Source organism: Carcharodon carcharias, chromosome 16 (assembly GCF_017639515.1).
Source record: "Carcharodon carcharias isolate sCarCar2 chromosome 16, sCarCar2.pri, whole genome shotgun sequence".
NCBI lineage: Eukaryota > Metazoa > Chordata > Chondrichthyes > Lamniformes > Lamnidae > Carcharodon > Carcharodon carcharias.
In genome coordinates, this window is record NC_054482.1 from 46,107,989 (window position 1) to 46,135,276 (window position 27,288).

The 27,288-nt window shown below is 39.8% G+C and overlaps 2 protein-coding genes across 4 annotated transcripts in view; one reads left to right on the top strand and one right to left on the bottom strand.

Moving 5' to 3' along the window:
• dhx9 (DEAH (Asp-Glu-Ala-His) box helicase 9) overlaps positions 1-2,114 on the top strand; it is an 86,590-nt gene extending 84,476 nt beyond the window's left edge. For all 3 annotated transcript variants that reach the window (XM_041208069.1, XM_041208070.1, XM_041208072.1), the window contains one exon: positions 1,409-2,114. In XM_041208069.1, coding sequence (XP_041064003.1) covers positions 1,409-1,793 — 385 coding nt within the window. In that variant the 3' untranslated portion in view covers positions 1,794-2,114. The remainder of the gene's footprint in view (positions 1-1,408) is intronic.
• Positions 2,115-11,022: 8,908 nt separating this feature from the next.
• LOC121288941 (testicular spindle-associated protein SHCBP1L-like) overlaps positions 11,023-27,288 on the bottom strand; it is a 102,327-nt gene continuing 86,061 nt past the window's right edge. The window contains exons 6-10 of the mRNA XM_041207807.1: positions 23,219-23,324; positions 21,226-21,379; positions 17,707-17,957; positions 14,107-14,229; positions 11,023-11,268 (exon numbers count right to left, since the gene is read on the bottom strand). Of these exons, the coding sequence (XP_041063741.1) occupies positions 11,023-11,268; positions 14,107-14,229; positions 17,707-17,957; positions 21,226-21,379; positions 23,219-23,324 (880 nt within the window). The remainder of the gene's footprint in view (positions 11,269-14,106; positions 14,230-17,706; positions 17,958-21,225; positions 21,380-23,218; positions 23,325-27,288) is intronic.

A 27,288-nucleotide genomic window follows, 5' to 3' on the forward strand; every position in this document is an offset into this window, starting at 1 on the left:
AGCAAGTCAGGAAACTAAACTAATGTTTTTGCCTTTTGTCTGTAGCAACAACATTGGGTGGAATTTTCCACCCTTGTTGGTGGCAGGTGTGTTTGGTGGCACGAGCGGACAGACAATATGGCAAGAAGGCTAAAAATCTGTTTTATGACAGCATGACACCAGCTTGCAATTGTCTGCTCCACCTGTCAATGGCGGGTTGCGTTTCCCATTGCCACACGTTGGGAAGCTAATTTCGACACTTTAGCATCTCATTGTAAGCCCCGCTTGATGAAATCATCCCCCCATGCTGTATCAATCACGCTGCCATGTTTCAGAACTGTACATTGATGTGTACCTGGTGAGCTGCACTTCCCTTGGGGCTTCGAGGTTTGTTCGCCTTCCTTGCTTTGTGCGGCACTTGTGGTCACCAGGATTTGCAGGCAACACCACATTGTTTTTAGGGGGCTCAAGGGCAGGGCTAGGGCTTGCTTGGGGAAGGGGGATGTGGTTTGAGGCAAGGGAATAGGCTGCAGTTCGAGAGCTGTACTGGGGAAGGGAGTGTGTGGGGGCATATGTTGATTTGTGCACGTGGCCTCAAGGTGGTGAGGGCTGAGGAGACAGTCTCCAGAGGAGATGAAAGAGTGTGAGAGTGTGCTGATGTCCCTTGAGCTGGAAGTGAGTGAGATGCCAGTGAATGTGTAATGGGCTTGAGTGTCAGAGTTTAGAGTGATGAGATGTTGCTTTAGCCTGAGATCATTCATCCTCTTTCAGCACTGGATAACCAACCTCTTCTGTGCAGTATTGACACTGACCACCACTGCCAGAAAGCCAGAGTGGTGAGATTGCTGGGCCTCCTGCAGCCAGAGCAGGGTTGGAGGACATGGCAGGCCTCCAAAAGACATTCCAGTGACAGGTCACTGAACTCTTCTTGGCTTTCGGGACCATGTCTTCACTGAAGCAGTCCTCAGCTACAAACATTGAGAACTGTGCGCAGCTGAAGTTTAGATATGCACCTGGAGTGAGGAAATGATGTGTGAGGCAATTCAGAGATTGCATTCCAGTGAGGTGTTGTGTTTCATGTGGCTGCTGGAAGCGGATGATACGGTGTGAAAACCCCCCCATTACGGCTGGTGGGTAAAATGTCTGTTTCATGCCTGCAACCGCGTTTTGCCCAATGATTCCACCCATTGTCATTGCAGTTTACTTATAACTGCACACTAAAGAGGGCTACTGTGTTCATTTTACTCCACTTTTGTACTGAACGTTATTGGATCGAATGGTTTACTTCATAAAGACTAGAAAACAATTTAATTAGTAGGACAGATTGTTTACCAACTCACCACTTCATCTTCATTACAAATTATTTTAATGTTATGACTTTGACTTGTCACAAAGTGATTATGTAATCTATTATTGTGATTTATTACAGATTTGGTGATGGTCCCCGTCCTCCAAAAATGGCACGTTATGACAACCAAGGATTTGGTGGAAGTGGGGGTGCTCGTGGTTCTAGTTATAGGGGAGGAGGTGGTTATGGAAGAGGCAATGGCTATGGTGCTTCCCGTGGCAGTTACAGTTCTGGATACTATGGAGGTGGAAGAGGTGGTAGTCGAGGTAGCTACCAAGGTGGTGGATACCGGAACTACCCAAGTGGTGGTCGTGGTGGTGCTGGAGGAGGAGGATATGGGGGTTACCAAAGTGGTGGCTATGGGGGCTACCAAAGTGGTGGTGGAAGTGGAGGATACAGTAGCTACCAGAGTGGTAGTGGTGGGGGAGGATATGGAGGAGGATATGAAGGCAGAGGTACCTATTAGAGAAATGCAGGAGACCAAAAGTTGCATTTGTGCAGTTTATACGTATTGATAGTAATACAGTTTTGTATTTAATTATTTTCAGAACCGAAACAGTGCATGCACATTGCAAATGTTGTAATCAGTTTGTCAGTTCTTTTTATGCAACTATTTTCTGTACTGGTGTGTACTTTGAAGTGCAATCTTAGAATAAGGAAATGTACTCTTAAACGGCAGTTTAGAATCCCTAAGTATATTAAAGTTTACTTAGTGAATCACAAGTTTTGAATGTCTTTGACTTTCATTGTATTGCAGAGAAGAAATAAAAGGGCAGTTGGAGAACAAGAACATTTGTATTTGCCTTTTATTGCCCATTTTATATATAGACTGAAGTTGAGCAGCTGAACATAAAAACTTGTTCTGACTTGAAGTGGTGCATCAAAAGCATTTAATCAAGGTGAGGACTAGGAAAATTAAATGGACAACTCTGAAAATAAACCTCTTCAATAATAATATAAAAGCAAAACAACTGATGCTGGAAATCTGAAATAAAAAACAAAATGCTGGAAAAACTCAGCAGGTCTGGCAACATCTGTGGAGATAGAAACAGAGTCAATGTTTCGAGTCCGTATGACTCTTCAGAACCTGTTAGTCTTAGCTCAATTGAAAAAAAAGGGCCATGTTCATGCACCAGTTAGCACGGAGGGAATGTTACATGCATTCATTTGAACCAAAGATTTAGTCAAGCTGCAACTTGGTCATTCCTCAGCCTACCTTACTGAAACAATTCATCTGATTGTTGCAGTTTGTAGGACCATGCTGTGCAAATTTGCTGCTGTATTTCTTTACATCAGTGATTACAGTTCAAAAAAATTAATTGCTGTGAAACATTACGTTCTGTCCAGAAGTCATGAAAGATATCATAAGATGTGAAGTGAACTGTCAAAGACTATACTGGACCAGTGATGGATACTTTTGGAGTATAGAGAAATGCTAAATGAATACTTTGCATTGTATTCATCATTAAAACAAATTATTCTGTTTGGAATGTGAATTAAGAAATTTAGTTTCATAAATTAGCAGCAGTTTACATCTTAGATTGTCCTGGTATTTGGATAGTTATAACAAGGTACTTTCGTCTCTGGAGTTTCCATTCCAACTTCTGACTAATATATGCTGAGAGTGCAAGCTGCTAATGCATAGACCAAAGCAACCACAACCTTCCAATCTGACAAACCTTATTATATCTGGTGATTTTGTCTAGCAGAGTACCTTAACCCTTGTATTATCCTCCAGTCATGCTTCCTACCTAGCTCACTGTCATTTCTGGCAACTTTTTCTGTTATGTACGTGCTGCCACTCACTGGGGTGAAGTTTCATGGACACTTTAAGCTATCACCATGTAAGTCTAGACTGACAGGGCATTGCAGTCAAACCTTATCATGTCCTATCCCTACAAAGATGAAGGCACTACACATGCATTGGGGTAGGGGACTGGTATCAAGTTTAGCTGTGGAGTTTACAATTGTATTTACCCAACTAAACAGCAGTGGCCATGTTTTGTCAACAAACAGGGCAATTCCAACCTCTAGATTGTGCACTACTACGCATGTAAATACTGGCTCATCACCTGAAACATCACAGGCGGCAGCCTTTAAAATGATGGTGCTGCTCAATCATGCACAGAAAAGCAAATAACCTATGCATTGGCAAATTCCACTCAGCGGGCATGTACATCTTGTATTCTGGAAGTCAGTCAAAAAGCACAACCACCCCTCCACCCTCAGTGGCTGCTTCTCCCACTCTCCCTTCTGGCTGGGCCTGTCATATCTCCCCAGCTCCCTCCTAGTTGGAGGGAGCAATTTCTGCATGTGTGAATTGATCCTGGCACTGCCAAATTTGTGGACATGTTCTGAGGACATCAGCGATTGGAGTTCATGCATGTGCAGAGTGCAGTTGGCTGCATTGGCAAGACATCCTGAATAAAATATGCTGCCACATTAAGAATATATTCCCTAGTATCTTGATGTGTTTGCTACTTCCCTGAATGAGCCTTCTCCATTTTGGTTGGTCACAAGCCAGGGTGTCCCATGAATCTGCAGACATGTGTGACCTCTTCAGGGATTCTTTGAGGACATCCCTAAAGCATTTCTGCTGTCCTCCTGGGACTCTTTCGCAATGACCGTGACCAAAAGTGAGGAAGCTTATTTGGGAAGGCACCGAACACATCGAGAGACTTTGTCTGAAACGTTCAGAGGTGAAGTCAAGATGTCGGAAGGAGTGCACAAACCTCCAAACAACCCACTTACCCAACTCTTCAAGAACCACCTGCCCACATGTGACATTGAACTTATCAGCCATCTCAGAACCCATCAAACTGGTGTGGAAACAAGTCATCCTTGATCCTGAGGGGCTGACGAAGGAGAAGATATTCCCTAGTAACCTTATAATTATGGCTCCTTGTAATACAACTGGAATGCATCAACAGAACCACAATATCAAAACATTGTAATTGAATATATTGGTGAAGTAAATTTTATATTGGAGAAGTGGAGGAAATATCCAAGTTCTATTCTGACACACCCAACAGCCCATGAACATGATACCTAGTTTTTCCCAAGGAATAAAATAACTATTCACAGGATGTTTGCATAAGCTCATGTAGGCACTCCTATGGTGGCAAGAATACCTTTTTAGTGCATTTCAAGAAACTTTGTTTGGGATCCAACACCAATAGACATTGAATACACTACAACCATCTCTGCTACCCACGATGGCTTAATATTTGCCTGTCCATTGTCTCAGCTGAGAGCTGAGTGAAAGTGTTCTTTGTTTTCAGTCAATAAAAGAACAAAGATTTCTATCAACAAAAAAAGTCATCTTCATTTGAAAAGGCGGTTGTCCAAGTTTAAATTTTGTGTTGCAATGTGGATAGTTAATTGCATTAGACTTCTAGACTTGCCATTTAACTAAAATAGTTTTATTTCTGCTATTCTGTAATATAAATACTAAATTTGCTAGCAAGCCATTTGTTTTTATGTTGTGCTTTCAATAATAAAATCAAAATATTAGTTGAGATTTTTTTTCAGCCTACAACACTGACATTCACTTTCTATTAACACCACTGTTAATTGTTTTGTGTTCTAAAGTGATGAAAACTTGGGTATACCTGCAGTTAAGGTTATGACAAGCCCATAAACTACTGTGCTCTTAATCTGCTTGATTCTTCATGATTTTAAGCTGCTGCCTTTTTGGGGGTTGCCAACTTTATTAGTTTTCTCGATTGGTATGATTTAGGTACTGTAGTAGTTTGAAAACAATTGGGAAATGTTAGGATTTGTCTTGTCTTAAGAGAATTATATAAAAATGTCTGAAAGGAAAACGCTATTCCCTTTGTAGATGCACTTCTGGAACATTTAGATCTTAACCCAAAATGGACACAAGTATAGTAAATTAGCAAATGTCATTGTCCAGACAGCACTTGTGTAACACTGTTAAATAGATATTTGTTTAGTCATTTGTAATTTGGGAAATCATCATTTCCAGAATATCAAAAAGCAGAATGTCAAATAGTCTTGGGGTTTATTAAGAATGCTCTGTAAATTAAATATGATCCTACAAAGTTAATATGTTTAACCATGCCACCTCAAATTATTTAGCAAAGTGTTATCACTTCAAGTGCAAGACCTTTTATTTTAACAATATGTCTCTGTGAAGTGCCTTGGGTTTTTTCTGCATAAACAGAGCTACATAACTGCAAGGATATATTGGAGTAATTCAGATATGAATTAGACCAGATATGAAATAAAAGTAAGAAGTTGGTCTGTGCCAGCAAAATGGCCTCCTATGGAATAGGATACCATTTTTTTTTAGCACTCAAATCTTATTTCCATTGAAATTCACAGAGCGAAAGTTCAAACTCTTTTTGGAGACTTGTTTCTTATTCTGTCACTTTTACTTACATTGAAATTAAAAATCATGACAATACTTTCCAAGTCAATGGAAAAAAAAACTGGCATGTGCAAAATAGGCTGCCAATTCACTACCTGTTTCATGTTGCTGACGTAGACCAATTTCACCCGAAACCACATTACATACTTCTAATGTTCAAGTCATGTAAGTAAAATGCAGTAAGTACTAGGAATAAACAATTGGGAAAAAAAATAGCTGAAAAGATAAAGCTAATATGTGACTCATTAGTGAAAAAAGTGAAAACGACCAACAAAATAGAGTACAAATAGTCGTTTGGTAGTCAGAACTTGACTATTGCAGATAAAAGAGACATGTCTAAGCTTTTCATCTTGCACTCATCAGGAGACTACGCAAGAATACCAATATAAGGGGAAAACAACAATTTATACTGTATGTGAAGTGTGCTGATTGGTTGGCTAGTGGTGTTGCCATGGAGAATGCACCAGTGATGGTGACTGACAGTTAACTGCCAAACATTGTTTGAAATTTAAACCAGGCAGCTTGACCCTGAATAGTCAAGGCATTGCCACGAGGAATGAATCAGCGAATGGCTTTCACTTATTTTGTTTAGCTGAAAAAGGCACAATGTGTACATGTTCTTTCTGTCTGCAAAGATCAATAAATTAGAGTACATGACGTCAAGGAAATGAAGTATTACCAAGCACAAGATAGACAATCCAGGAAGTCCTCCATTAACAATGACCCGCACAATGTCGTTCCACAAGTCATTTTGCATTAACGATCTCCAATTGACATCCTGCATTCGCATTGTGTTGCTGCTGTTTTGGGTATTGCTAGAACTCTTGATTTGCTAGCAACAACAGAGAACAATTATTAAAAACTCTGTTAAAATAAAGTTTGGTAAGCTAATAACTCCTTTGGCTGCTGTTAGATTAAATAGAAATAATCAGAATGGAATTATGATAGATGTGGAAAGACTGCTAAACATTTGGATTGAACATCAAATGCATGTCTCTCAGTTTAATGTTTATTCAAGAAAAGATGAGTTTGTATGATAACTATAAGAAAGACTGGTGAAAGTTCAAATATAGAACCATTTAATGCTAGTTGTGGATGGTTTGTAAGATATAAAAATTTGCTGACTTGCATAATGTAAGAGGGGGAGTTTTTTAATCTTTCATGGGTGGAAGGTTGCCCATCCCTTATTGAATGGCTTGCTATGCCATTTCAGAGGGAAGTTAAGAGTCAACCACATTACTGTGGGTTTGGAGTCACAAATAGGTCACACCAGGTAAGGATGGTAGATTTCCTTCTCAAAGGACATTAGTGAGCCAGATGGGTTTTTCCATTGATGGTGGTTGTCATGGTTACCATTACTGATATAATTCATTTTCCACAAGCCAATATGGTGGGATTTGAACCCATGCCCCCAGAACATTAGTCTGGGCCTCTGGATTTCTAGTCCAGTGATATTACCACTATGCCACCATCTCCCTGTGCTAGTCATCAAGGATAGGGATGATGAATGAGTGGGTTTAGTGTGGAACAAGGTGAATATGGCAGTGTTTGTACAATTTGAATTAATAGAGGATCGGTAAAAGGGGGACACTGGAACAGTCAAGTGTGGAAGTGGTGAAGCTCTTGGACTAGAGTTCTTCTGCTATATGAGATTGGGGACATGACTTCTGAAATTTACTGGACGGACAATGTTCTTGTGACTTTCTCTTGATTAAATGAGCCTGTCATAAGCTATGTGGATATGGCAGGTGGGTCCTGATTCCAGAATTACCGAGCCCATTCCAGGGCTGTCTGATTTTAAAGGAATGCCTTTAAAGGGTGCAGGTTGGTTCCTGTCAAAAGCCTACATCTGACTCTCTCCTGTCTGGCTCCATTGCAGGAAAGGCATATCCTACTCTTTGCAATTTTCTTGGAGTCAGACCAGGGTTTTAAAGTGTTGTGGATCATGGTCCCTCAGAGGAGTCTTTACAGCACAGAAGGAGGCTATTCAGCCCATTGTGTCTGCGCTGGGCTATTCAGCCCATTGTGTCTGCGCTGGGCAACAAAGATCTGACTACACTAATCCCATTTTCCAGCGCTTGGCCCAAAGCTCTGGAGGCCATAACAACGCAAATATCTAAATACTTATTAAATATTACGAGAATTTCTGACTCAGCCACCCTTTCAGGCAGAGAGTTCCAGACTTCCACCACCCTCTGGGTGAAAAAATGTTTCCTCAACTCCCCTCTTGGCCGTCACCTTCTTACCTTAAATCTATGCCCCCTGGTTATTGATCACTCTACTAGTGCAAAAAGTGCCTTCCTATCTATGCCCCTCTAATTTGTTACACCTCTATCAGCTCCACTCTCAACCTTCGTTGCTCCAAGGAAAATAACCCGAGCTTACCCAATCTTTCCTCTTAGCTCAGACCCTCCAGCCCAGGCAGCATCCTGGTAAATCTCCTCTACACCATCTCCAGTGCAATCACATCCTTCCTATAATGAGGTGACCGGAACTGCACACAATATTCCAGTTGTGGCCTAACCAGCGTTTTATACAGTTCCAGCATAACCTCTCTGCTCTTGTATTCTATGCCTCAGCTAATAAAGGCAAGTATCCCATATCCCTTCTAAACCACCGTATTTACCTGCCCTGTTACCTTCAGTTATCTGTGGATAGCACACCAAGTTCCCTCTGATCTTCAGTAATTTCCAGAGTCCTATCATTCATAGTAATCCCTTGCATTGTTAGCCTTCCCAAGCACATTACCTCACATTTTTTCTGGGTTGAATTCCATTTGCCACTGCTCTGCTCACCTGATCAGTCCATTGGTATCCTCCTGCAGTTTACGGTTATCCTCACTGTTTACCAGCCTACCAATTTTTGTGTCATCTGCGAACTTCTTGATCATACCTCCTACATTTAAGTCCAAATCATTTATGTACACCACAAACAGCAAGGGCCCCAGCACAGAGCCCTGCGGAACCCCACTGGAAACAGATTTCCAGTCACAGAAACATCCCTCTACCATCACCCTCTGCTTCCTGCGTTTCAGCTAATTTTGGATCCAACGTGCTACTTTGCCTTGGATCCCATGGGTTCTTACTTTCTTGACCAGTCTGTCATGAGGGACCTTATCAAAGGCCTAGTCTGCATGAGGGGACTTTTTAAAAGGTAACTTCATAAGGTCCTCCTCATGCTCCCCATGACAAGCCCTGTCCTTCCACCTAACCCCCACGGCCCCTCATGCCGTCTATGCCAAGTTCTGCTCTTCTACCCACATGGCCCCTCATGCCCCTATCCAAGCTATGGCACTTCCATGCCCATTGACTCACTATACACTTATATGAATAAAACGAACAGTGACAGTAGGATGTGTTAAAAATATTTTTTTAAAAAGTAATTCATTCATAAATTTCTACTATGTTGAAAAAAATTCATTTCACTGCAAGCCAATAAAAGTGTCAATCATCCAGACCCTTTAACGTATCATTAACAAAAACCACAAACCCTTGAAACCACTTAACCTTATGTAAACAAACATTGTGAAATTGACAGCAGAGATCAGAGAGTCTGAGCTATCATTCAAGAAAAGTTTTATCTGGGGTGTGGGTGTTTCAACAATCTTAATGGATATCTGGGCTCTCAGCCAAGCCTTGGGAGGTTTGAAAGGTGAAGGCTGGAGGGCATTTGTGTTTTTACTTTAAATGGGACAAAGTCCCACTGCACCAAGGTGGACCTTATAAACAGCCTGCCTCTGCACCAGGAAGCCCTTGTGGCTGCCTCCAAACTTCTTCCTTGCTGGCGCAACTCCAGCCCACTCCTCCAGGAAGGAAGGTCCCGCCTTTGCAGGCACTTTCTCCCACTATGGGGCTGGGCCGGGAATTTTCCTGACTCCCGTTATCCGCCTTGACAATAAAAGTAGTTTATGTTGTGCATCAAGATTCTTACCTGATTTCAGCTTTGGGCAAGTAGATAATGAACAATCCCACAAGATGGCACAAGATGCTCAACTGGCATCCTTGAGAATGAAGTATGTGTCCTAATGAAGCATCTATAGTAATAGTTCCTTAACTAATGGTTAACTCATCTAAGTTTCTGGTGTAACTGTTTTTGCAACAGTTGACTGGCCCGTGGATCCACTATATTGGCCTTTAACAAAAGAAGGAGAAGGGGAGAAATATCATAGTCCCAAAAACCGGCTTGAGGCTTTGGATTTGCTATCACAAAATGGTTGTTTCCTTTAAATTCACGATCTATATCCTTGTAGCTTGACTGACAGTTTTACCTGGTGCATCAGTAATGATGGAACAAAAGTGATCAGTATGAATTCCAGGATCAGTATCATTTTGCTGGTTGTCAATATTTCCTTAGTTGCTACGTTAAATCTGAAAACTAACAGATGTAATCAGACATCTCTAAATCAGTAAGTCTGATTCAGATGCAGATTTATTTTATTTCAAAGTTCAGGGCTTATAGATTTTAAATCAATCTGCACAAAATTTGCAGTTCTGCAGAGTTCACATACTTACACTGACTGCTCATAATGCAGACAATGCATCTGATAGTGAAATCGTATATCATTTAATTAAATGCATACATATTCCATTACACCCTTAATTATACAGCAATAAACTGTAGTGAAAATACATTTTTTCATCTGTAGATCATGAGTGCTCTCAGATGTTAGGCATCAAAGATTTTTATTATATGCTTTATGGACCCATACAGAGTGTCAGTTTTGTCTTCTGAGAACTTGGGTTACACCATTTTGGGTAAATTTCCTTAAGACATTAAACTATTGCTTTCCATCAAATCAGCTGTAATCCATATCAATATGGCAATTTTGTAATAATTCCATGCCATTTAGTTTGTCACAAGCTTACAAAATGTTCAACTTTTCTGCAGGTTATTTAAATATAGAAAATGTAACAAAGTTATGGAAAATTTATGAACCTAGAAAAAACAAGTCCCAAATCTTTAATCAGCTTTTAAATATATATTCTTATCAATGCTGGTAGCAAAAAGCAAGTTTGAAGTCCAGCTAAAGCACACGTTAATGAAGACCACCATTACTGACCAACATATTGATAGAAGATAGTTGAAACAGTTTACTATACAGATAACTTCTAAACTATTTTTGATTTAGTTTGCATGAATATCTCAGCTGTACCACTTTTTAAAACATCAATGTGTTTATTACCAATTTAAAAAATTATGAAACAAATATTACTAAACAGGTAGTTAGAAATATGTTTTTGATTCAAGACAAATGTTAAACACAGAGTTTCTAACTCTGCAATATTCTTTCACATCAGAGTAATTAACAAACAATGACACCTATTTCTCCCATTGAATTGTTTTCAAACTTATTATTGTTCATTTCAAGACTCATATTTTGCATTGCCTTGACAAGATCATCTCTCTTATCACCTCCTGCAGCGCATTCCAGTACCTCCTCATCTGCTTCACAGCAATGTCTGTCATCAGGCTGAATTATGGTAACACCGTAGCCATTATTGGAATGGACATAATTGTTATGAAGTTTCAGTTTTGGTGGAGGCAGAACCTAAAAAAAGCAGTGTTCATTTAATGAAATATCAGCCATTACTCAAGTGACCCTTCAATCTGTCTTGATCCCAGAATATAAAGAGGAATACATTTTTAAATTGGTGCTCCTAGTGGGAACCTTGCATGCTGGAAACACATCTCGACAACTTGTATTTATATAACCACCATGCCATATAAGGAGATATTAGGACAGATAGCCAAAAGCTTTGTCCAGGAAGAAGGAGATGTTTAGGAATTTCAGAGCTTAGGGTGTAGGCAGCTGAAGACATGTCCTTCAGCATGGTTTCATCAAGGGGAGGTCATGCCTGACAAATCTGTTAGAATTCTTTGAGGAGGTAACAAGTTGGTTAGACACAGGCGAGCCAAAGGATGTTATCTACTTGGACTTCCAGAAGGCCTTTGACAAGGTGCCGCACAGGAGGCTGCTCAGTAAGAAGAGCCCATGGTGTTAGAGGCAAGGTACTAGCATGGATAGAAGATTGGCTGTCTGGCAGGAGACAGAGATTGGGGATAATGGGGTCCTTCTCAGGATGGTGGCTGGTGACTAGTGGAGTTCCGCAAGGGTCAGTGTTGCAACTACAACTTTTCACTTTATACATTAATGATCTAGATGAAGGAACTGAGGGTATTCTGGCTAAGTTTGGCCTAATTTCTGCTCCTATGTCTTATGGTCTTCAATGGTGAAGTGATAAAAATTGGAGATATGCAAGAGGGCAGAATTGGAGATCTCAAAGACTGGAGGAAGTTACAGAGATAGGGAGGCGATTGGAGAGATGTGAAAACAAGGAAGATAGTTTTAAAATTGAGGTATTGCCAAACCAGGAGCTAAAGTCAGTGGGGAAAGGGCAATTGGTAAAAGGGACTTGGTGTGATGAACAGTATAGATAGATTTAAGGAGATGCTAGATAAATGCATGAGGGTGAAAGGAATAGAAGGATATGGTGATGAGGTAACTTGAAAAGGGAAGGGAAGGAGCTCATGTAGACGAGAAATAGGAAAGGGCCTAGAATGAAAGTTTTGGGGAATCCAGGGATAACAGTGTGGGAGTGAGAAGAAAAGCCAGTGCAATTGATTCTCTAGCTACGACAGGCTAGGTAAATATAAAACCAGGCAAGGGCAGTCCCACCCCACTGGATGATGGAGGATAGTGGGATCAACAGTGTTAAAGGTTGCAAATAGATTGTGAAGGATGAGGAAGGTTAGTTTACCCCAGTCACAGTCACAATCACAAATGATGTCATTTGTGACTTTGATAAGGGCTGTTTCAGTACTCAGGCAGGCAGAAAAACCTGACTGAAGACATTCAAACATGAAGTTGTAGAATTTGGGAGATGTCAAAAAATTCAAGAACTTGAGAGGATAGCACTAGGGTTCCTTTCTAAAAGGATGGACTTGAAAAGCAGAGAAGATATGTTCAATTTGTATTGCACCTTGGTTAGATCAAACTTGCAAAAAAAATAATAAACAGTTTTTATACATATTATAAAAAGGATGTAGAGGCACTGGTGAAAGGTGCAAAAAGGATTCAGCAGTGTGATACAGAACTGAAAGGCTATAACATGGTAAGGATTGGACAGGCTGGGGCTCTTTTCTCCAGAAAAGAGAAGGCTAGGAGGTCTTAAGGTCTTCAAGTTATGGAAGGGTTTGGTAATAGGGTAGACTTAGAGAAGATGTTTCTGAAATCATAGCTAGGGACCATAAATATAATATAAATCTAATTGGGAATTTAGGAGAAACTTCTTTCCTCAGAGTGACTGATGTAGAACTTGCTACCACAAGGAGTAGCTGAGGCGAACAGTATAGATAGATTTAAGGAGATGCTAGATAAATACACGAGGGTGAAAGGAATAGAAGGATATGGTGATGAGGTAATGTGAAAAGGGAAGGGGAGGAGCTCACGTAGATCAGAGCCACCAACACAGATCAGCTGGGCATGCATGACCTCTTTCTGTGATTTTCATTCTATAAAGATAGCTCATGGGAATGAGGCATTAAAAATTTTGTTGAAAGATATGTTGGAAGTTAGGGTGTGGGATGTCCATAATTTTCCTTCAAATTTCTGATATGTTCTTCTGGTGGTTGAGGCTTAAACTCAGAAAATGAACATTTTGAACAAATTGCAAATCTATGATGACCAAGGTACTAAGTTATCCACAACCCAAAGGTTCCATGTTATACTCTCACTTTATGATGAGTTAGTTAATTTTAGTCAGGGCAGTAACTGGGACACTATGGTTTACTTGAACTAGGGAGGAGAAATAATATCAGGTGGGGCTCCAAAACCTGACTCTTATGATCACCAATGGAACTGCATGTGAGGATATGAGCTGAGAACAGAGCTGGCCATGGATAGGATGCCCTCCGAAGACCACTTGTGCCTGTGGAAAGACTACTCAGCATCAGCCAGCACCTTCAGGAGAGGAGGGCAGATACGGGAAGAATATTCAGGCAAAAAATCTATCATTACACCTTGTTATTATAGAACCCAAGTAAAGTCTACAATCCATTTGAACTATTTATAATAGAAGTAATAATTCACAACCATGTTTTTACAGGTCATCTTTTTGAGAACTATTTAACAGAAACACTGCCCTTTGCAACACAAAATGTTATCTCCAGGTACAGGATTTATATACTGATTTGTAGATTACACAGTAGAAAAGTAATAACATTAAAATGCCTTTCTCAGGATCATTTAAATGCATTTCAACGGAATATGTTTCAAAGTTTCCATTACTAAATGGCTTATATTTCCAACTTAATCAATTCTCTATCATCAAATTACTCTTCAAAAATACTTTTATCTAAGTGAAAATGACCATTACTCTAGACTTACCTTCAGTTTAATTCCTCCCAACATACTCTTGAGGACATCAGAACTTTTAATATTGCTGCATTTGTGAATATCATTTCCTTCCAAACAAGCAACACTTCCCGGGTATAGTTCAACTCCTGGACCCTGTTAACATTAAGACTGCAAGTTTGACATTATAACATTGAATTTAATTAAATACCAAATTGAATACCAAAAACTACAGATGATGAAATTACCAGCTAAGGTGAAATTTTAATAGGCTTTGAAATGAAATTTGATAGGCTAACCTATCAAAGCAACCTAGGTTCAATAATCATTTTGCAGCATGGGAGTATCAAATAAAAAAAGGCCACTCAGCTGATCCCATGATGAACCATGCACCACCACTTGTTGACAAATGTGGATCATAATATACATTAAAGTGAATTAATATAAGGAGCCTTAGGATTTGTAGACACATCATTGGATAGATTTTGCATTTACTGTCTAGGCTAAATATTAGCTTGAAGGATTGGGTGTCTGTTATAGAAACCACCCTATCTGCAACACTACCTTCACAACCAGACAGCAAGTTGAAAGTCTACCTTATCAATTTCAATCTTCAAAGAATGTGATCAAAACTTTAAATAATATTAGAATGCTAGGATGTATAGGCAGAACAGTAGAATACATGCTTTGTGTAGTTTTGCTCAGGCCAGGCCACACTCAGGATGCAGTCTACTTGTCTTAATTCAAAGATGCTTAATTTAAACTAATTTGTTATTCAAAATTCACAACATTTCCACTTGGTTATGTTATTTACCTGTTTAATAATTCAAATTATTGAATAATTCAACGATTTTTACTAACAAAATTAGGATTAGACTGTACTGCCTTCAGTTTTGGTCACCATGACAAAAGGTGCATTTGATACAAAGAAAGAATAAGAAGAGTAAATACTGTTCTAGGGTTCCTGAATTTGGTGTAGAATATTAATCATCTTTTGTCCTGTAAAACAAAGTCTACCTCTTGATAGCCCTAATTCTGCAAAATAGCCTGACCTCCATTTGGGTGGTTTAGTTTAGCTCTACTTTATCTCATACTCTAGTCAGATGCTGAGCTGATAGATTCATTTCTGTACGTCTGCACCATGCCTCTACAAATATTCTGAGAAAAAGTTTATTCTGGGAATCCTAGCTCTACAGGGGTTGATTGGTGATCACAGTGTTCAGTGTTTTGACTCGCTTGGTTCCCAAAGTAGTTGATGGTCAACAAAAACGACCCTACTAAGGTTAATATGCCAGGAATAATTGTGGAAATGCCACATCCCTAAGCTCAACCCCTTCTTCGTGGGCTCTCTATTCTGAGAAGAATAATGATTACTAGCTATAGAGGTAGAAGCTGCGGTCACCAACCTGCCTGCACACTGCCATCGAATGCCAAATGAAAGAGTATCAGATGCATCAATGATACGTATTAATTTTTTGATATAATAGTTAGGGTGCTAGTGACAATTGTACAATGTGATGTAATTGCATGTAGGAACTATCTATGTAGGACACAACAAAGAAGGCCACCACCATCAAGCCCACAAAGGAAAAAGTTTTTTTTGTCTGTGAGAAGATTCCTAACAGATTTTCCCATACACCTATTGGATAAAATATGTAGTCACTCTCTGTGTAATGCATCTTTTCCAATAGGGAGGGGGAAGCTATGCTGGCAAGGAGTCACTAATTGGTGAGTTGAAAAGGAAGGTACTGGGGAATATTTTAATTCTTGACTATACACAGGAAACTAACAGGACAAACATTAGATATACAGGATTTATTTGGTACAACATCAATATTTTCATTCTTCTTAAATGTATTGCTCTATTTTTTCATCCTAGAGTTCTTCATTTTACTATGGTAATTCTTCAAAGAATCATCATGTTTGTGAATTATTCTCTCTTTTGCTGTTATGTTTAAATCCAGGATAAATATGGATTCAAACCCAATCTTTAATCCTTTTCTCTCCTTACATTACCACAAGAATACCTGCAGTTGGCTATGCCATTCACATGAGAGCGATATCCTTGCATGATGTTTTTCATGTCTGTGCTGTTGTGATGGAACCCTTGTGCCTACTCATACATGTCAATTATAAAAGGTATGTTATAATGGCAGGATCCCTGTTTCCTCTGACTTGCGATTAGAGGAACATGCTAATGACTGTGAGTTTAAGGATCTCCTTTTAAGTTCTATCAAACTGATGAATACTGCTGGGAACTCCACTCATGAAAACTCAAAGTTACAATGAGCACAGTCTGCTCTCTTGAGGACAGCTGACTTATTCTCTTAGACATGAACATTGGTCCCTATGTATGTCTTTAAATTGTCCCTGCTGGTGTTCACTCATCAGAACCCCAGTCTGGAGAGGAGATTATGTGATAGATCTAAACAGTGTGGAGAAAGCAAAAACAAAGAGACACAAAGAGACATAATGAGTTTTGGCTTCTAGATTAGCAAAAAAACTGATTTTAACCTGATGGACTAGTGAAAGAATATCTATCAGTTCTAGTACTAGATAGCAGTTTCACAATTGCATTTGGCCAGTACAACTCATTGCATCCAGTGACATTTTATGAACATATAAGTTAGGAGCAGGAGTAGGCTACTTGACCGCTCAAGTTTGTTCTGTCATTCAATAAGATCATGGCTGATCCGGTTGTAACCTCAACTCCACATTTCCACCCACTGCTGATAACCTTTCACCCCCTTGCTCATCAAGAATCCATCTCACTCTGCCTTAAAAATACTCAAAAGTCTCGGTTTCCACCGCCTTTTGAGGGAGAGAGTTCCAAAGACTCACAAACCTCTGAGAGAAAAAATTTCTCCTCATTGCTGTCTTAAATGGACGACCCCTTATTTTTAATCAGTGACTCCTAGTTATAGATTCTCCCAAAAGAGGAAACATCCTTTCCACATCCACCCTGTCAAGACCCCTCAGGATCTTATATGTTTCAATCTAGTCACCACTTAATCTTCTAAACTCCAGTGGATACAACCTAGCCTGTCCAATCTTACCTCACAAGACAATCCTTCCATTCCAGGTATTAAGTCTATTAAATCTTCTTTGAACTGCTTCCAACGTATTTACATCCTTCCTTAAATAAGGAGACCAATGCTGCACACAGTACTCCAGATGTGGTCTCACCAATACCCTATATAACTGAAGCATCACCTCTCAACTTTTGCATTTAATTCCTCTCACAATAAACATTCTATTAGCTTTCCTAATTAGTTGCTGTACCTGCACAATAACCTTTTGCGATTCATGCACTAGGACACTCAGATCTCTCTGCATCTCAAAGCTCTGCAGTCTCTCGCCATTTAGATAATATGCTTCTTTTTTATTTTCTGCCAAGATGGACAATTTCACATTTTCCCACATTATACTCCATTTGCCAAATCTGTGCCCACTCACTTAACCTATTTAAATCCCTTTGTAGCCTTTTATGTCCTCTTCACAATTTACTTTCTTACCCATTTTTGTCTTCCTAACCATAGTAAGGTCAAAGCATAAGTCAAGTTAGATGTTTCTGAATAGCGATGCAATACTTATGCAGTGACTGGTTTCTATTTGTCACCATGTCATACTAACCTGAGCTCCTGTCAGTTCACAGTTTTTCATCGTTAAGGCTGCTCCTGTGAGAACACAAACGCCAGTGCCTTCACATTTTAAAAGACAATCTTCAAGAGTCATGTGACCAGATTCTACTACCACAATGCCATCAGTAGTTCCCCGCTGTACTAAAGTCAGATGAACTAAGCTAATGTTTTGGGATTTTGATGCCACAAAATTGTCTTGCGTAGGATCTGAAAAGATTACGATTTCTTCACGGCTTCCAGCTCCTGTTAATGATGCAAATATATCTTTATCCTGAATATATAAGTTTTAACAATGGCAATTACTTGCACCACCTTTTATTGAAATAGCAATCACATTCTTATCTATAAAGGTCTTTAAATTTCAATGTTACTACTAAAACAGTCTGCCAGCAAAGAATTTTTCACAAGTTGAAAATACGTATTTGAAGTTCTCCATATCATACAACCACTATGAGCAGTCTGAAGACAGGAAAGTTAAATTATTAAAAATTAGGAGCCCTCAATTAGTCCCTGTAAGACTCAGTAACACCCTAAAATTGATCTAATTATTTTGTTATATTTGGGATTTTAGTACCACATTTATGTCAGCATGATTGAAAAAATGACATTAGTAAGAACGTATAACAGGAATATTTGAGAGCAGCAAATATTTGAATTGGTTCTTGTCCTCCCCATTCCCAGGAAACATTGTAGAGTTCTCCATCTGATCTGACCTGACCTCAACTGTTTCTCTAGATTAAGGTAATTTTAATCACCCCTTGACCTGTAGTAGGGGCACTGGCTGATGGCTTCGGGACCTTCTAGGGAGTGTCCAGAAACATTAGTCTTCTGTGGTGCCGTGGATAGGTCTCTTGTCTCTGAGCCAGGAAGTTATGAGTTCAAAAGTCACTTCCGGGAGTTGAGCACAAAATCAAGGCTGCCTCTCTAGTGAAGCTCTGAGGGAGTGCTGTAATGTTGGAGGTGTCGTTTTTCAGATGAGACATAAACCAAGACTCCATCTGTTCTTTCAGATGGACATAAAAAATGCTGAAACACTATTTCACAGAAGAGTAGGGAATTCTCCGTGGTGTCCTGGCCAGTATCTATTCCTCAAGCAACATCTAAACAGATTATCTTGTCATTATCACACTGCTTTTATGGGTTCTTGCTGTGCACAGATGGCTGCCATATTTCTTACATTATGACAGTGACTACACTTCAAAAGTTCTTAATTAGTTTAAAGTGCTTTGGCATATCTTGAGGTCATGAAAGGCAAGTATAAGTGCAAGTCTTTTTTTCCTGCTGAGTCTGGGAAAAGGGTGGCATTTATCCTTTTCAGCCTTCATGGCTTGCTGCCTGTCCCTGTCAACAAATTTGATCTGAGGGTGGCTGGGTATAAGTACTAGTGTCCTCTTGTTGTGTGTGCTGCATCCATCTTTATCATGGGGGCCTCCAGCAGATGGCCAATCACGGAAATCAACCATGCCTCATTTGCATGGTGTTTTGATGCTTGCAACTGATCAAAGCATAGGTACCTGACCTAAAGGAGGTCACAGATACAAGGTACATTGGGAAGTCCAGTATACCAAATTCACAACCAATCAGGCCAGTCAGATTGAGAGGGAAGTTGGCATCAAGGCCATGGCTGGATTTCCCCAGATGCAGGGAGTTACTGACACGACTTATGTGGCCATCAAGATTCCCTCAGAGCAGCCAGGCACCTTTGTAAAAAATAGGGGAAGATTCACTCCATTAATGTGCAAGTTGTCTGCGACCACTATAAGCAGATCATATATGGTGTGTGAAGTTTCCAGGAAGCTGCTACGGCTCCTACATCCTTAGACAGTCCCGATTGCGTCAGCTCGTCAGGCTTTCCAAACGTCTTCATAGTTGGATCCTGGGGGACAAGGAGTAATCACTGAAGTCATGGCTTCTGGCCCCTGTACACAACACCAACTGGCAGAGGACACATACAAACACTGCCAGCTATCGAAGTGCCTTGAAAGGAGCCCCATTGCCTAGAGCCTACCCATTTCTGCCCTTTCATGCACTCCTATGGTCACCTGGAATGGTTGATCTCCTGGCAAAAGGGAGATGGGCAGCTGGCCCATTTCACCCATTCATCACTCCATAGCCCTCATGGAAGAGACCATGCTTCGGAGGTCTGTGTACACACCCTGTATCCACTCAGTGCAATGCTCCATGTGTCTCTCAATAAGGGTTGTTACTCTCTTAATGGAGGACGGTGTGTGTTCACATGCCAGAGGTGTGTAGCCACTCATGTCATGGGTAGACTCCTCCATAATTTGCGCATGAGACCTCTCAGCCTTTGGAAACTCCAACAGATCTTCACACATATGACACAATAGCTGAAGTCTCTGCTGTTTTGTTGATAATACCCAAGGCTTGCCATCTCAGCCTCTCCGCACTCCTTTGAGGGGAACTGTCCACTGTTGTCACTGCCTCCATTACCTCCTCCTGTGCGCAGCAGATTGTGCCACCTATTCTGTATGTGGAACAAAGCCCACCCTCATCAGTGTATCTGCACTGGTGGAAGGTGCCCAGGAATAAAATGGAACAGAGTCTTCATATGACAATGCATCCTGTGAGCTTTCCAGTGTTGCAACAGACATGGTCTGTTCCTCATCTGCTGCTGTTGCTGTTGGAGAGAAATCTTTGAAGTGAAACAGCTGCTCCTTCAGCCAAGCTCTGGTGCCTTCCCTTGGTCAGGGGCTTCGATGGCGTTAAAGGCCCACATAGGTGCAACAGGCCACACACGTGATCTAGGGAATGAAAACAGAAAATGCTGGAAATACTCAGCAGTTTAGCAGCATTTGTGGCGAAAGAATCAGAGTTTGACCTTTTAGGTCAATCCTCTAAAAACAAAGTGAATAGAATTCAGTGATCAATTGGTTGGGAAATAATGTAGTGCATTAAATGTAGAGCAACAAAGTGAGAAAATACAGTTTTCATTCTTCCATTCTCTTAAATGACATTCATATACCATTCCTTTGTTATTTTAGCAGAGGTATTAACATATAAAATAAATGAGTTAATGTTTGCATTAAAATAGGAATGCACTTGAATACATTGAGTGTCAATTCCTAATATCGCAACAATAATTTTGAGGTTAAATTTCAGTACAATCTGCCTAATTACCAAAGCATTCAAAATCAAAGTTAAGATTGGCTGCCATCCAAGTGGCAAAACCACCTGAACATGGTGATCATTAAGAACTTTCCACAATTGAACTGGGGATTTTCCCACGATTTATTTTTATTTAACAGAGATTTTGCTTTGATTGAAGAGGAAACAGATACCTCAACAATATAATGTACAAAGATTCAAATGAAGCAACACCAGGGCAGGAAGATTATTAAGGATTATACTAGTTAGGAGCCTTCTATGCAATGGTTGAATTCTCTCAAATAGACTGTACCTAATATTCTTCCATATTTACACACCTCTAGTTGCAATTAGGATAAAATCAAAATCAATAATAAGAATATATATACATTGTTTCAAGACATACCTCTAATAATGATATCATCCGTTAGCATTCCAAATCCTGAGGCATGATATTCTCCTGGAAAAATTACCACCGTGTCACCACTGAAGCAATTGTCCAAGGATGCATCTAAGTTGTCATGTTGTTGAATTAGTGTATTAGCAGAGAAATCCTTAACCTGCAGAAAGCAAGCGTAACTGTATCCATTTTCACTCCTATTTGAAACAAGGAAGCTATCAAATGAAAACATATTGCGGATAACGTAAATAATTCAAGAGCAAAAAGTGGAGCAGTCTATTTCCATGTGGAACAAATTAAAAAGAACACTGGATTGTCTATTTCAGTGTGCAACCTTCATCATGCTTTGAGGGTCAACCTCAAATATAAATAGGACATTGTGTCATCCACATGGAGATTCATGTGGACTGCCTCTAAAAAAATTTTATATTATTGATAGCATACCTTTCTCCACTCTCATGTTTGTTATAACCTTGTTCTACTTCTTCCTCATGGTTTATTTATGCAAGGGGAAGTAGCACAAAACATTTATTGTGGGTTTTGAAAACCTATACCTTTAAGAGCAGTACAGAAGCATTGATCATAGTGAACCAGATCCGAACAGTAATGCTTAATAAAAGCATACATACTGCTTCAGAATATGCAGATAGTCACTAGAGGATCCCTCCAAAAGGTGGCCTGCTAAAGCTATGATTAAACAGCTCAATGATGTTGGATGAGTACTTAAACTCAAAATTCTGCAAAACTGAACTGTTAAAGATAAGAAGTAATTCTTTTGTTTGGAAAATCAGAGATGACTTTCGTTCCAGTTTCCAGGGTAACTATGGTGTAGAACAGTGAAGAGAAACTTTCTATTGAGGAAACTTGGATAGAAGCCCCTTCCAGCAGTTGAGCACCCAGCTTCCTGTTGCATTAAATCATTCACTGCAGCCATTCTGATATAAGTACTGAGACATCATTGGCCTAATGGTTGGTGGCTCATGCTCTAGAGGTTCATGGGACTGAGGTGGCCCTTGCCTCATGTTAACTTGCTCCTTCGCAGCTTGGTGTAAGCTTGCATGTTCCTGGTATAGTGCTATTAGAGGCATGGCTGGATGCCTGGCATATGCTGCTGTCTTGAGAGACCGCAATATTATGCAGCTACGAATCTTGAATCTTGTCATCCTATTCATCACCATCATTATCATATCCTTCTCCTCCTCTGCTGCACTTTCCTATGGTGGATCTGCAGAAAAAGAGGGAAGAAGCTAAAAATGGGTGAACTTCAGCTTTTTGAACTAAGGAGAGGGAGAAGAGACTAGAAAGTTGTGGCTTTGTGGTACTTCACAGGGATTTCAGGATGAGGACGTGGGCGCTTAGTCAGTAGTTTGGGGTGAGGGGTCTAAAGGTGGGGATGCCCCTTCAGAGGAAAGAATCTCAGCCTACTCAAACTTTCCTGATAGTTACATCCTTACAAAGCTGCTAACATTCTTCTAACTCTTTTCTACACCTTCTCTAGTGCTTCAATATCCTTTTTGTAGTATGGAGACCAAAACTGTACACAGTACTCCAAATGCAGTCTAACCAAGGCTCTGTATAAATTTAGCATTAGTTCCTTGCTTTTGTATTCCTTCAGAAATTAGCCTTAGTACTTTCTTTGCACTCTTTATGGCCTTATCAACCTGTGAAGCTACTTTTAGTAATTTAAATATTTGTATTCTCAGACAAGTTGCTGATTTAGTTTTTTTACTTTCGAAGGATTAAGTGGTCTCCTTATGAAACGGAGATTAAACCTGTGACCTTGTCCTGTATGGCTCAGCATCACAAAGAATGGCACAAATAACAACTAAGCCATTAAGGTATTTCCAACAAAGAACAAACAATTTTATTTTTCACTTAGAACAATAACATTGGTACATTATTAATCATGTACATTCATCAGGGCTGTTACTTGACATTTGCAGACAAAATGATGGACAGGTATATTTAAACAGTTAACCTAATAAAACAAATAACTCACCATGTCAGCTGTCATCATTTTTGCCACAATATGAGTTACAATTTTTCCAGAAGGTCGTTGTCCTTTTCTACGCCTCAATATTCGCGGAAAGAATGGTCCATGTGCTCTATTATCAACAAGAACAATGAACAAAAAGAACTGAATTCATTCTGCAATATTAACTTTGTATTTAGGTTTTCACATCACAGAAACACAGAATTCCTTTCTATCACAGCTCCTTTTGAGGAAATTTATATTTGTATAGAATTTTCCAGGGTTTCAGTCTATCAGGATAATCAAAGGCTTTTTTTCAAAATGGACGATGTTAATGAAAAAGTTGACATCTTTATTCGCAGCTTTCTCCATAATATTGCAGGGTCCAAAGATCTGATTGTTTCATATCTTTCCATACATTTTCTCATTGTCCGCCTTGTTAATCCTGTTTAGTAACATAATAAAATTATTCACATTAGTTATGACAGTTTTTAATTTAAGTCTGGGTCTTCAAACAAATGCCTCATTAGCCCAGTATTTGGATCAGCAGTGGGTTTCAGAATGCTGAAAACAAAGAGAGAATAGAATCAGATCATAATGAGAAGGAAGTGTTCATATAAGAGTAAATTTATAAGTCTGAAAAGTCAAAGCTGTAGAGCAAAATATATTTGGGTAAAATTAAGCAGATTGCCTCGTAGAATTTAGTAATAGCAAGAGGGTATTAACAATTAAGGCCACATAGGGAAAATAGTAAAAATTAAAGGTGGTATATCTGGAAGAACTAAGTATTCATGATAGATGAGTTAATGACACATACAGAGATAATGGGTTTAATCATGCAGCTATTACTGAAATGTGGACTGGAATTTCATAACCCCCTGGGAGAGAGCTAAGAGTCAGGTGCATGGGGGGAAATCGGATGGAATGGCAGGATTGCCGTGCCCATTGCCTTCCCACCTCTGCTGGTATTTTATTAGCAGTGGGGTGGGTGGCAGACAGCCTGTCCGCCCTTAGGCCAATTGAGGACCTTCATTGGCTATTTAATGGCCTCTTTCCGCCACTGCTAGCATTTAACTCGGGCTTTGGAATTCCTTCTGATCGAGCATTCTATGGCCCACAGAGGACACGCCCAGCTATGAGGGCCGTCTCTTCTGGAAGACACTCTCCTGCGCCCGTGATTGACTTTCAACCCCGGCACCCCTCCTCACCAGAGCCTGCCTGATTGGCCCTAACGAGCCGCGGCACCATTTACCTGCACTTAGGGCCTTCTTGATAGTGACTAGTCCAAGGCCTGCTGCAGTCCCAGCAGCAGCCACTGCTCCCGGTGGCTGTTAGGACCAAAGAGCTGCTTGCCATCCAATTGGCTGACAGCTTTTGAAGTCAGGACATCTTGCTTCAGAGGGGCAAAAGCCAGGACTGCAGGCAACTAATTGCCTGAGCAATGTAAAGCAGGGTCATGGATTACAGGGCCAGCGGAGGCAGGCTTGCCCCGATTTACTGGCCAGTGGGTGGGTCCACTGCCTCCATGTAAATTCTCAGTTGTGGTTGCATGGTTGACCAAGATTGGGGACAAAATATTCCAGGGTATTTAACTTTTAGAAAAGACATGCAAAATAGAAAAGTAGGTGGGATAGTCCAGAAAATAAAGGATGAGATAAAGGCAGAATGAAGAAAGGATCTTAGTGCAGAAAATCAGGATATAGAATCAATATGGGTGCAGCTAAGAAACAACAAAAGGTAGAAAACATTGGTGGGAATATTTATCAATCTCTTTACAGTAATCATAGTGTTTGAGTACAAATCAGGAAATGAGAGGTAATGGAATAACTCGGGGGACTTTTATCTTCATATAGATTGGGAAAATCAATTTAGCAAAAAGTACCTTGGACAGTTACTGTTTTTTTGTTTCTTTATTCATTCATGAGATGTGGGCATCGCCAGCAAGGCCAGCATTTGTTGTCAATCCCTAATTGACCTTGAACTGAGTGGCTTGTCACACCATTGCAGAGGGCAGTTAAGAGCCAACCACATTCCTGTGGACCTGAAGTCACATGTAGACCAGACCAGGTGAGGATAGCAGATTTCCTTCCCTAAAGGACATTAGTGAACCAGGTGGGTTTTTATGACAATTGACAATGACTTCATGGTCCCCATTACTGAGACTAGCTTTCAATTTCAGATTATTTCTTGAATTCAAATTTCACCAGCTGCTATGGTGCAATTTGAAACCTTGTCCCCAGAATATTAGCCTGGGTTTCTGGTCCAGTGACATTACCACTATAGCCAAGTGGTTATGGTACTGGGTTTGTAACCCCAAGATCAAGAGTTCAAATCTCACAATGGACAAACTATGAAAAAATGTAACTTCATCTGAAACAGATGGAAACGGGTTTGTACTCGAAAGAGTTACACCACTATCTCTCCCTAGTTGTTGAGGAACCAACCAGGAAATAGATTGTTTTAGATCCAGTAATTGTGCAGCGAGACTAAGCCTGAGTGAAGCTGTAATGTTCAAACAAGGGTCTTAAATTTAGACAAAACCAATTATGGAAGTTTGAGGGATAAGTTGGTTGGGCTAGATTGAGAGAATATTTAAAAGATATAACAGTAGTTAGTGGCAACCATTTAAATAAATAATTCATAATTATCAACAAATATGCATTCCCTTGAGGAATAAAAGCTTCAGTGGAAAAGTAATACAGCCATGGCCAACTAGAAAATTTTAGGGAGAGTGCTACAATTAAAAGAAGAAACTTACAATATTCCCACAAAAGGGTTGTAAGCCTGAGGACTGGGAGTGTTTTAAAAATCAGCAAAGGATAACAGGGATTTGATGGAGAAAATAAAATAACAGTAAACTAGCAGGAAATATAAAATGGATTGTAAGAACTTTTACAAGTATACAAAAGGAAGGGATTCGTGAAGTACACATGGGTCCAGGGGAGACAGGAGAAATTATAATAGTGAGTAAGGAAATATCTATCTTCATAGTAGGAGAAAGAAAAATATACCAGAAATTGTGGAGACCATGGGATCTAATGAGAGTAGGAACTTTAAAGTAATTAATATTGGTAAAGCAAAAGCACAGGAAAAATTAATGAAACTAAAAGCTGACCAATACCCTGAGCCCAATGGCTGATACCCTAGAGTTTTAAAAGAGGTGGCTGCATTGATAGTGGGTAGATTGTTTTAATCTTCCAGGATTCCTTAACTTCTAGAATGGTCCCATAGACTGGAAGGTAGCAAACATAACCTGCAGTTCAAGAAAAAAGGGAGAGAAAAAAACAGGGAACTATAGTCCAGTTAGCCTGGTATCAGTAGTAGGGAAAATTCTAGAATAATTAAGGACAGAGTGATAGGGCACTTGAAAAATCACAATATGATTAGGCAGAGTCAACATGGCTTTATGAAAGGGAAATCAAGTTGGATTCATTTGAGTTTTTTTAAGGTGCAACTAGCAGGGGAGATAAAGGGAACCAGTGAATATAAAAAGTTGGATTTTCAAAAGGCATTGATAAGGTGGACACAAGAGGTTGTTACACAAGATTAGGGTTCATGGGGTTGGGTATAGTATACTAACATGGGTTGAGAATTGATTAATGGACAATAAACAAAGAATAGGGCATTTTTGGAATGGCACAGTGTAACTAGTAGTGTTGCAAGGATTGAGGAAGAGTGCAATATATCCAGGTTTGCTGCTGATACAAAGCTAGGTGGGAAACTGAGCAATCAGGAGCACACAAAGAAGTTGCAAAAGCATACAGACCAATTAAGTGATTGGGCAAGAAGGTGGAAAATATATAAAGTGGGGAAGTGTGAAACAGTCTACTTTGCTAGGAAGAAAGGAAGAGCAAAATTTATTTGCAAGATGAGAGACTATTAAATTTTGATATTCAGAGGGATTTGAGTATCCTTGTACATGAATCACAGAAAGTTTATATGCAAGTACCACAAGGGATTAACAAGGCAAATTATATGTTAGCCTTTACTGCAAGGGCTTGGAGTATGAGAGTAAGCAAGTCTTGCTGCCTTGCTGAGATCACAGCTGGAGTACTGTGTAGTTTTGGTTTCTTTACCTAAGGAAGTATGCACTTAAT